Consider the following 12,847-nt stretch of genomic DNA (forward strand, 5'->3'; position numbering starts at 1 on the left):
ACACACACACACACACGCACGCGCACACACACACACACACACACACACACACACACACACACACACACACAGGCCTACATTCTAAAGACATTCTACAGCCAGCAGATACTTTTTCAGAACAGAAATCAATATGTAAAGTCAGTATCTAGATAAGAAGAGTTATTATCAGTGTGTTTACATGCACTAATTTTCAATGATCCAGTTCAGGGGCGCCATGCACTTATTATTTTTGAGGGGCATGAGGTATTAACATTTTTAATACGATTGACTTTGTATTTAAAGTGAATTTAATAACGTGAATCTAATAAAAAAAAACATTGTTACTAATTATAATACTTTCATTGTACAGAAAGAGAGCAAAGAACATACATTATCAAAGAACATTATCATTGACTTCAGTCTAGCCAGAGTTCAAACACTCTCAAAAACCCCCATTATAATCACTGAAGCTGTTTACACTGTGAAATGCATATCTTACTTACATCGTTCGCACATCAGCACTTCGTTGTTTCTGATGAGAGAATTAATTCGCCAGAGAGCAGAATTCAGACAGCGACGCGCGCAATGAACAAAACACCGGCGTTTCAGCGATGACTCATCTGAACGCCTCTGATTGGCCGTTGCATTCATAAACTCAGCAGACTCGTGTGTGATTGGTTATAATGTTCAGCACTGTAAAACGCGTCTGGCTCAGCGCCAGCCAGCGAAACCAGATTTGAATTTAGCAGCTAGTGATGTGCCGCACATCACACCCGTGTGATTGTATCAGTTATAAAATATATATATATATTATTCGCTATTTTTGTCTTTTGGAAGCTGCATTCCAAATCCATTTGGCTCGAAAGTTTGAATGGGCATGATGCCTCTGAGTTCTTTTTATGTTCATGTAAACGTAGCTTTGGACCAAAAATACAATTTTTTTCCCTCAAATTATATTTAATATTACATTGTTATTTAATATTAATCAAACATATTTATTTTCACAAAGGGGGAAATTGATACAAAGTTGAAACAACAACAAGAAACCACTAAAAAAGTGTTTAATCACCCCCCCTTTTGAAGTGACCAAATGAAGTAGTTTCAGAATGGTTTTATATGGTTTCATGACAGGATATAACTCATCAACCATACATATTTTTTGTTACATCACTGAATTTTAACAAAGCTTAGCAAGCAACAGCACATACATTAGCATGCTAGATGCTAAGTCTGCACCTTAAGTAAAACAACACAGACGTACTCTTCATGTATCTGCACAGCAAGCCAAAATATGTATAAATTAAACTGCATTTTTACATTTGTACAGTGTTTGCCCATGCAAAATGTCACGTTATAGAATTCTGAATGTATTTTATATAATATGTATTGCCATGCGTCATGTATTTTAATACATGTTTTAAAAATGAATTATCCATAAATAAATTTGTCATTACACAAAATATGGGCTATTTCCAAATAATATAACTGGTTGGAATGCCAACTATAGAAATGTGTTTTTATTCATTACACAGTATATTTCATTAATATATTGGTAACACTTGCAATAAGGTCTCATTTTTTAACATTGCTTATGGCATGCATTAGATATCATGAACTACTACAATTGTTTATTGGTAGTTAATGTTAACCAATGTAGTAAACTGATGTTTACAAATTAAACCTTATTGTAAAGTTTTTGACGTTTTTCAAAATCGACTATGAAGCAGCTTACAGGATGAAAACTTCGTGGCACAACACAAGACATTTCAGCTCTTGAACAATATTATTTCAGACTAATGACATTTCTCTGTTGTGAAGAAGTTCTTTGATTTATAATTCAATAATTTACCATTCTTGTCATTCTGTGTATATTGGGATGGGATGTCCATCAACTGAACATGCATCACATCTCTGCACTGGGTATTATCAGTGCAAATAGCTTTGTAATTGAAGTGATCAAGTTATGTGTGTTCTACTTTATAGTTCTGGTTGAGCAGAAAAGGTACTATGTACGCTTTAGGTACTAATGTGTAGCTTTAATGTACTTATATACAGCCTTTAGAAGTTAATATGGTACAAAGGTGTACTTTTTGTGATCATTGATCATATGAGCCTTCTTTATTTCAAAAATACATCTTTTGCTTTCTTTCACAGTGTCTGTATAATTTACTGACCTTGAATCCTGTTTCAGCCAGGCTGTCAGGCTACATGCAAAAACCAGTCAGTCACACAAATCAACAAAAGCTCTGTGCCATACATAAGTCCGATTCTGCCCAGTTTGTATTTATATTTAATAGTCCGAGTGTATCAAAAGAGCTCTTGCGCAGGGATACGTGATTGTGTGTTGCGGGACGTGAGCCGGCTGGCCGTCGAGTCAACATTATTCCTGTAAATGCTTAGATGATGTTTGGGAGTAGGGTACAGGGGCATTTATCTTCAGCAATAAATGAAAGTGGCTCAGTATCGCTCTCTGGAGACGACTGTAAAATAAATGAAGAGCCATTTCATATACAAGGTCACATCATCTCTCTCCGCTGCATATTAGCATTTTTATTCACAGTGTCACGGTGGAGCTTATGCTTTCAGTCTGTGCACCCATTTCCCAGAGGACATGTGTGCCGATAGTTTTTAATCATTGAGCTACAGTATATGCCTCTAGATAATTGTTGAGAAGCTTATGTCTCCTACACTCATGCATAAATTCAAATGCAGGATTTTATAGAATCAAAAGTATACTTTTCAACTTTCAAAACAACTATTTGCCAACTAGTCTTACATAGCCAGACTTTAAAATATTGGTATTGTTCTCTCTAAATTTCATGCTGCAGCTACACAGGAGTTCACATTATCCTGATTTCCTCGACAAAAACCCAATAGGATTTTCCCATTGGCTTTTGGACTATTGCAGAAAATAAGCTCTTTCATCAGCAAAAGTGTATGATTCTTTGTTGTTGTGTCGTGTTTTGTTTTTCATGATAATTTTCACAAATGAACTTCCATGAATGCTGAAGCCTAAATACAATGACCAGAAGTAAAAAGCTAAATGTAGACTATAAATGAACTACACCATGGTCACATGACTTCAACATCACCACCATTAAGCTTTGACAACTGTACCTTTAATTGTACAATAGCTTGCCACTGGGGCAGTACCCTCTGAGATTAACTTTACAATTTAGGTGTAAAGAAGGTACAAAGTGACAAGCTGTTGTACCCCTAAAGGTACAATTTTTGCATGTTTTTTTTTCTTGACAGAATAAACTGTGAAAATATCTTGACCTTTTGTTAAAGCTATGGTAGGCAATATTTTACACAGTTTTTTGTTGTTGTAGCTACTAGTTGAATGTGTCTTTACAGCCAGACAGCAATCAATAATTAAAGCGGTCTCTTAACATAAAATCAATACATTCTGTACATTCCATTCCGTCCAGTAGCGAGAGTTTGGTGTGAGGCTACTATAGAGCTGAGCCAGAGGGTGTTTAACCGGTGTGGAAAAAGAAATTCAGATTCCGTTACAGAAGTGCAAGCCAACTCAACTCAAAGACTTGCCTTAATACACAGAAACAGACAACAGGGTAAAACAAGGGTAAACACTGGCAGTGTTTTTACAAGATGAAGGAATGTGATGGAATGTTTGGGTTTCAGTTGATAAGACAAGCTTGCAGACTTTCTTTTTGACAGTTAAGCTAAACTTTAAATGTTGGACCTTTCATTTCACACCGCAGGGCCGGGTCTAAATGCCCTCCACACTTTCCTTGTGCCCCTCGATCATCCCCAGGATACTTAATTTTTCTGATAGTTTTGTGATTAATTGCATATTAAAATGACCATAAATATAGTGTGGTTGTATATTTGTTTTGCGTGCCTCGCACTTAAAGACTTAAGATCATGTTCATGTGAAATGTTCATGCGATATTACCATCATTTTAGATTCTGACTTGTAAAAAGCATTCACATCCTTGTCCTTTTTATGAGCCGTATTCCGAAGCTTTCACGCTTCTCAAGACGGCCACCGACAATCACATGCACAGCTCTTTAATTGTGCATATAGTTAAACGCGCTCAAACCACGGTAGTCTAATGTAATCTATTAACTACGCACATCATGAAATTTTAGGCAAGTACCACGTGAGCGCTCTCACTGACCACAACTCCAGCATTTCAGTGATGTTAATATTTAGTAAAATATTAAAGAAAAATTTCTTGAACTAAAATCACAAAAGCACAAATATATATTGGTTCTCATATAACTCTGTCTTCATTCATTTGTATGTTCATCTACAGTATGTAAGTGTTTGGGCTGTTTAATATTCGGATTTTGTCTAAAATCCCCCACAGTTGTCCTGCCCTGCAACATCAAGCCCCACCCCCTGCACCCCCCGGATAAAATATGTTCCCCCGTCTATGATAGACCTTACTGTATTTCAGGTATTTAACCAAAAACCCATTCAAAGGCCAACTGACTTCAGGATGTTGGAACCGGTAGTGCTAATAAGATAACTTGTTTCTAAGCTATCACTTTTAAACATAGCAACCTTCTGCTGGTCAGTGCTGCAACCTGCATGCAAGTACAACTTGAAGCTTTGCAAAGTCTATGTGGGTAAATCTTTTACTCACACACAAAAAAATCCAGGTTGCATGGATTCCTATCGAATTTCATCCCTGAAAATTTGCCGAACAATGGTAATTGTGCTTGTCATTGTGTAATTGTGATTGTATCTTAAGAACCGCCCACTTAGACTGGAAGCAGCCACCTGTCTGACTGCTAAAGTGACCATTTACATTTGCATCTACTTTTATGAATTTAGCAGATTATTTTATCCAATGTGACTTACAATAGGGGAACCAAATGTTCATTTAATTTTTATGTGCCATCAGGGGGAGTAAATCTGAAATACTTAATATCACAATAATAGAACAACATGGAATAGACTCAGATGATGGAACAGCCGGTGCGCAATGACTCCCGTAACGTGCGTAAAGTCAGCCAATCAGATTAGAGCTGCCAGATTGAGAAAGTGCTTCTAGTTTTGTGTGTAATAAGCATCAGATGCTCAGTGAATGGTCCGTGAGCAGGCAGTGAGTGTGCTGTCTGACTTGCCAGCACAAATCAAACCGAACAAAGTCAGTCTGCAGTCTACTTTTCACCATCATATCATTTAATACCTGCTATTATTATTATTATTATTATTATTTTTATTTTTTTTTGTGGAACAAAAAGGAGAGAATTTGAAGAACCTTGCTGTAGCTTTTTCATACAGTAGCAGTTCATAGTGACTAAAAGGACCAAAGAACAAAACACTACATAAAAGCTCTAGGGATGCACAGATTTTAAAGTTGCCAATAGAATAATATATGACACAATATTGATTTTAGGTTTAAAAAGCTCTAGAAATGCACCAAAAATAAAATAAAATAAATAAAATAAAAAAAATTTTTTTTTTATTTTAATTAAAATTACAATTAAATCTAACTGTTCAAAAGTTTGTGGTTGTCTTTTATGCTCACTAAGGCAGCATTTATTTGTATCAAAATACAGTCAAAACACTAGGAAATATTAGTACCATTTAAAAAATAGTAAACAAATCATTCAGGAATTATTCTAATATCCTGATTTGGTGCTTTACAAACATATATTATTATTATCAATGCTGAAAACAGTTTTGCTGCTTAAAGTTTTTATGGATTTTGTTTTGATGAATAGAAAGTTCATAAGAACAGCATTTATTTGAAATCTCTTGTAACATTATAAATGTTTTTTGATCAATTAAATGCATCCAAATTTTACTGACTCCAAACTTTTCAATGATGCGTCAAAAACAAAGTCAAAATCTATAATATCAGCTGATAACTAACATGGTACTGATATATCATGCATTCCTAAAAAGCACCTTAAAAAATAATTTTCTAAAGTCATGCTACAGCATTGTGCGAAAAACAGAATTAAGTCAGTATTCATTGTTAATCATCTTACAGATTACTTACTTACAGATTTCAAAATCTGGTAGCGGACCAGATATTGAAATCTTAAGTTTGATTAAGAATACAAAAACAGAATATGAATTCAAAACAATGTTCCTGTGTGCTGTGCCAGATTTTACATAAGTACATGGCAGAATATTAATTTTCTGGCATATTCAGTTGATTTAGTTGCATTCAAGATTTGTATTTGTCATAATTAAATAAAAACATGTTCCTTGTCGTGTGATGTCAAAAGATGGCAACAGATTGGTCAAAAGTACCATATCTTTAAGTGCAAACTTTTTTGTAGTTGAAAAAAAAAAAAAAAACATTCCCTTTCCGGTCCCACTTTATATTAAGTGGCCTTAACTACTATGTACTAACATTTAAATGAATAATTTGGTACAATGCACTTATTGTGTACATACATGTTTTTACATTGTACTTATATTTTAAAAATACCTGCATGTAATTACACCTGTAATTCATTTCTGTAATTACATTTATAATTACACTGTTGACCTATCCCTTACACCTTAACCCACCCTTAAACCTACCCATACCACCAAACCTGTCCCTAACCTTACTCATATCCCACCTCAATAGCAGCAAAAGTGTTTTGCAATACAATATGAACACAATAAGTACATTGTACTTAATTGTTGATGTAAGTACATAGTAGTTAAGGCCACTTAATATAAAGTGGGACCCCCTTTCCTTTATCAATTGGACTTCCTGGCCTCAAATCTTTTTATTTTCCTCGTTCACCTCATGTTGATGCCTCTCACTTTTAAAATTCTCCTCTCATTTCTCTCCTCCCCCGTCACCGTCTTCCTTTTTTTTTGGACCATCGATTTCTCCTAACCAGCCTCGTCTGTTGTCTGTGCCATTGTGGTGTTTTGCTGTTCAACATCGAGGGTCTGGCTGAGTTGAGGCCTCTAGAGCAGCACTGGACCACTGACCCCCATCCCACCTTGAAATCACCATTCTCACACATGTGTAATCAGGCACGCACAGACCAAATGACCACCTGTTAAACACTCCACAAAATCAATCAGTGTCAGCTGGAACATTTCACAGGGGAATCAAACAGGCATTCGCGTGAACGCGAGTGAATACTTGCTTCTGCGCTGACTGGTTTGTTCAAGAGATCGAAATCGATGTCGCTCTCACCAAGTACAAAAGCATGCTGGCCATTACAGATATCTCAGAACATCTCCAGTGCACAGAGTCTTTTTGGAAACTTAAGCCTCTGGATTTTTTGAACAGCACAACTGCGTTTTATAGGGGCTCCCTGAAGCCCAGCTTACAAGGTTCTGTAAGGCTTTTGTTGTTCTGAATGGTGTTATCACATGTGCAGAATATAGAAATTGGTATAAAAGCAATCCCTTACACAAAGAAAATACAGTATATTTCCTTTTATATTAACAATCAGTATATTTAATTATTTAATGTATATTGAAAATATACAGAATAGTATATTAATATGCTTTTACTGTTCTATCATAATGTATATTTATATTCAGTAATATGATTCATAATATATAGATGTACATGTAATAAAATATAAACTGTATGTAGATAAAAAATAAATGTTTATATTGATATATTTACAGTTCACATCTATATGGGAACATGTATGTGCAATATCTGTACACAAAAATATTATGAACATATATATGTTCCCTCCTGGAGGAATGACCTGCCCAACTCAATCCGAGCAGCTGAGTCCTTAGCCATCTTCAAGAATTGGCTAAAACACATCTCTTCCATCTTTATTTGACCCTCTAACTCTAGCACTTTCTATTCTAATTCTATTCTTCAATTCTTTTTTCCTTAAAAAAACTTGCCCCTTTTAGACTCGCACTCTATTCATTTACTAATGCTTGTTTTCTTTAAAAAAAAACAAAAAACTAACACTGGCTTGCTCGATTCTTTTTCTATTCTATCTGTTTTCTTTTTATTTATTATATGATTAGAAACAACTTGCTATGGGTACTGCATTAAGCTAACTGAGACTTGTTATAGCACATTGCTCTTTTGTTGATTTTGATTGCTTCCATTGTTCTCATTTGTAAGTCACTTTGGATAAAAGCGTCTGCTGAATGACTAAAAGTAAAGTAAAGGTAAATAATATTTCCAGGTTTGGTTTTAAAAGTCACTCTCATCTAAACTGGCTTACTGACCATTTCGTACGTCTGCATGGCGAGCTGCACTTTGTTGTCGCTGTATTCTTTGCATTTGCTGAATCCGTTCTGGATCTTCTGCAGGTGCTCCACTCTCTGATCCGGAGCCAGGTTCCGGACGTTTCTAATGTATTCTTCTGCGAGCTTATCGATTTCACATTTCTTTTCTGCGAAAGAAGAAGAAGAAACCGTCACATATTCACATAAAAACACATCCATCCATTCCACCCGAGTTGTGTTTTTTTGTCATTCATATTTAATGTTCCAATGATGCCCAGAAATGCTCCCTAGGTAGACAGCACACTAGGATTAGAGAGTCATCTCACCCTCGGCTCTGTTGTCCAGCTCCCGCATGAGTGTGAAGTTTCTCTGGAGCTCACAGGGCAGGTTTTCAATGCCTAGGGTCATAAAAAAAACACATTCATGGTTTAATACACTGTTTACTTGCATGAGGAAAGTTCTGGATTGAGTCTGCTACCATCCTCTATTTATCTTAGAGCAGAAAACACACAGACACCTGTCTGTTTTTATCAAACACATGTATTAATTTCATACACACACATGAAATCTCACTAAAGACATCAAAACAACACGAGTTTGTTGACTTAGCATGTTGTTGTTGTTAGCATGCTGGCTAACTACTTTCTGTCCTGTATTTACAACTTGCTGTGGCTTTACAGTAGCTGTATATATAATGACCTAAACAACAAAACGAAAGAATAAATGAGATCTACGCAGTTTCATGCGGTCGAAATGAAGCTAATCAACCTGTTGGCTAGTAAGCTGTTGATGTAAGTACATAGTAGTTAAGGCCACTTAATATAAAGTGGGACCCCCTTTCCTTTATCAATTGGACTTCCTGGCCTCAAATCTTTTTATTTTCCTCGTTCACCTCATGTTGATGCCTCTCACTTTTAAAATTCTCCTCTCATTTCTCTCCTCCCCCGTCACCGTCTTCCTTTTTTTTTGGACCATCGATTTCTCCTAACCAGCCTCGTCTGTTGTCTGTGCCATTGTGGTGTTTTGCTGTTCAACATCGAGGGTCTGGCTGAGTTGAGGCCTCTAGAGCAGCACTGGACCACTGACCCCCATCCCACCTTGAAATCACCATTCTCACACATGTGTAATCAGGCACGCACAGACCAAATGACCACCTGTTAAACACTCCACAAAATCAATCAGTGTCAGCTGGAACATTTCACAGGGGAATCAAACAGGCATTCGCGTGAACGCGAGTGAATACTTGCTTCTGCGCTGACTGGTTTGTTCAAGAGATCGAAATCGATGTCGCTCTCACCAAGTACAAAAGCATGCTGGCCATTACAGATATCTCAGAACATCTCCAGTGCACAGAGTCTTTTTGGAAACTTAAGCCTCTGGATTTTTTGAACAGCACAACTGCGTTTTATAGGGGCTCCCTGAAGCCCAGCTTACAAGGTTCTGTAAGGCTTTTGTTGTTCTGAATGGTGTTATCACATGTGCAGAATATAGAAATTGGTATAAAAGCAATCCCTTACACAAAGAAAATACAGTATATTTCCTTTTATATTAACAATCAGTATATTTAATTATTTAATGTATATTGAAAATATACAGAATAGTATATTAATATGCTTTTACTGTTCTATCATAATGTATATTTATATTCAGTAATATGATTCATAATATATAGATGTACATGTAATAAAATATAAACTGTATGTAGATAAAAATAAATGTTTATATTGATATATTTACAGTTCACATCTATATGGGAACATGTATGTGCAATATCTGTACACAAAAATATTATGAACATATATATGTTCCCTCCTGGAGGAATGACCTGCCCAACTCAATCCGAGCAGCTGAGTCCTTAGCCATCTTCAAGAATTGGCTAAAACACATCTCTTCCATCTTTATTTGACCCTCTAACTCTAGCACTTTCTATTCTAATTCTATTCTTCAATTCTTTTTTCCTTAAAAAAACTTGCCCCTTTTAGACTCGCACTCTATTCATTTACTAATGCTTGTTTTCTTTAAAAAAAAACAAAAAACTAACACTGGCTTGCTCGATTCTTTTTCTATTCTATCTGTTTTCTTTTTATTTATTATATGATTAGAAACAACTTGCTATGGGTACTGCATTAAGCTAACTGAGACTTGTTATAGCACATTGCTCTTTTGTTGATTTTGATTGCTTCCATTGTTCTCATTTGTAAGTCACTTTGGATAAAAGCGTCTGCTGAATGACTAAATGTAAATGCAAATGTAATTAATTGAATGTTTAAATAAGATGTTGCATATACAAATGTAGTGCAGTTTTTGTGTTCATTGCTATATATAATTTATATTTTTTGTTTTGTTATGTATGTTAAAACATTTTTCATTATAGTACTATATGAATTACATACATTTGTGTGATTGTTCTGTACCTAGCTGTAGAATGTGCTCCACATAAGAGAGATGTGAGAAAGGAAAACTATGAATACTTGACATTTGGCAACAACTTTAACCATACATCAAAGACAATAGAAATAATTAGGAAATTATGTGTAAATATGTACTTAAGTAATACTTAAGTAGGCCAAAAAAACCTCTTAAGTTCAGGTAATTGCATTTCTGTCAGGACCACTATCGTCAAAGATGATTGACAATTAGCATACAGTTTGGATTGGCGGTATGGTTCTGTTCTGGGCAAGAACTCCCAGCGCATCCATGCAGCCTAGCGTGGATGAGAGCAGCCAATAACAACCAGATAGCTCTGGGACAAGCATGTTCCCAACTTTTGCCTGCCGAATTCGCCATTTAATTAGCTATTGAGCAATGTGAAAACTGCTGATACTACTGCGGGACCTTATATATGAATACTTAGATAGGTGTCGTATTCCCATAGGTTGATGGGGATCAGCTGAGAGTCAGCTGATGCGAGCTTGACTAACGTGACCTGCCAGAACTAACGCTATGCTAGATTTAATATAAATTTAAACTACTATACATTTTTATTTAATTGTAAATAAAATACAAATGTCAAAACATTATATTCAATGTGCACTTTCTTCTAAAGTATATTATTTACATAATTTACATAATTATTTGCACAAGTCATCTTATTAAAAGTATGCTAAAGTGTACCTCTTTTTCACAGAGAAATAAGCATGACTTTTTCAAAAGAAACATGATTTACCATGTGTTAAGTTGATGTAAAGTTTTTGTGCTTGTGTGTTTTGCAGTCTTCTTTCCCCATTACTGGACACATCTGGCTTCACATACTGCTTAGCATCTGTTGGCAGCCTGTGATTCAGGAAAGGTCATTTGCCTGCATGAATCTGCTGAAAAGCAGAATGGCGTTGAAGACATTCAAGAAAAGAACATAACAAGACACCAAACTCCCAATATATTTCTCCACGGACACCAAATTACCATTACAGACTCGTTCAAATCCCCAGGCACTCATACCTGCAGTGCATATCACAGACCACCTCATCAGAAAGACACCAAACATTGTACTTCCTGAGACAATTAAGAAAAATTCAGAATAAGTCAGCACCTTCTACTCGGTTTTTATGCTGCCATTGTGGAGAGGGGCAGAAGTTACAAAGGCTCCGAGTTTAAACAAGGCCTGTCAGAAAACTCATATGCTCTGATTTTTTAATACAGTGCATCATGGATATCTTGCATATTACAAGTTGAGAAATTCAGTATGCATTAATTTTAATATTTTGAATTGAGTAGGCCAGCAATACATCATTTCAGCACACACCTAAAAAAAGGTGTCCGTTAAAATGTCGAAAACCAAACCTTTGATCAAAGAAGTCCTCTGCATTTCAGGAGTATTCTCAGAAAATACACCTTTTCGCTTTCTTTCTTTTTTTTTTTTTTGAAGCAAGCAGCATTCATCACAGCAAGAGAGCCATTTGGTCATATGGATGATGGTCATAGACTTTCCACCTCCATGAGAACCAAAGCTCCTCTACAGGGTTCAGGAGGATATAGTGGGAGGTAAAAATGCATTGTTCTAAGATAGACTGTGCTAAACTGTGAAGCACTCTTTGGCTGCATGGGAGTGTTTAAATGCCACATTGTCCCATATAATCACAAATGTTGGCATTTTTCTTCTCACCTGGACTCCCATCGAAGTCATCCAGGAATGAAATGAGCCTCTCTGTACTGTATGGCCCAATTACAGGTTTATGTAACTGCCTGCCGTCAGAGTATATTACGGCACACATTGACCACATTGGGACATCCACTGCTGCTAGGTGTTCATATTGATATTGTAAATGCTTTATTAATCCGATTGAAAAACAGTGTTTACAGTTTTTCTCGATTGCTAAAACACTATAATCAGGCTTTTGAACTAAAATTTCAAAACCATAATGCCATTTTTCAAAAAACACCCATTTTGCGCTGAACTATAAACACTATTCCCCTGTTTTAACACATGAGTCAGATTTGGTGAACTGTTACATGTGGTCATTTAGAAAGCACTTGCATTCAATACTGTTCACTCAAGTCAGAACAGCTTCAGCTCAATTAGCAAACAATTACCCAGGTGGAAACACTAAGAGTCAAAACAGCTTCATAGCAAACAATTACCCAGGTGGAAACACTAAGAGTCAAAATTGAACACACATCAATTAGAAATTAGATTAAATAAATAAAACGGCCCGAATCAGTTCACTGAGTTTTGGAACAATGGATCCACAGAGAAATGAAGGAATAGGTCGAAGAGGAAGAGGA

General features: G+C 35.9%; 1 protein-coding gene across 1 annotated transcript in view; it reads right to left on the reverse strand.

The window, feature by feature from the left end:
• Positions 1-8,107: 8,107 nt before the first annotated feature.
• Positions 8,108-12,847, reverse strand: part of LOC107660486 (inhibitor of growth protein 5-like) — a 7,831-nt gene continuing 3,091 nt past the window's right edge. The window contains exons 2-3 of the mRNA XM_016449801.1: positions 8,452-8,523; positions 8,108-8,292 (exon numbers count right to left, since the gene is read on the reverse strand). Of these exons, the coding sequence (XP_016305287.1) occupies positions 8,108-8,292; positions 8,452-8,523 (257 nt within the window). The remainder of the gene's footprint in view (positions 8,293-8,451; positions 8,524-12,847) is intronic.

This window comes from Sinocyclocheilus anshuiensis, unplaced genomic scaffold (assembly GCF_001515605.1).
Source record: "Sinocyclocheilus anshuiensis isolate Anshui unplaced genomic scaffold, SAMN03320099.WGS_v1.1 scaffold1449, whole genome shotgun sequence".
Lineage (NCBI taxonomy): Eukaryota > Metazoa > Chordata > Actinopteri > Cypriniformes > Cyprinidae > Sinocyclocheilus > Sinocyclocheilus anshuiensis.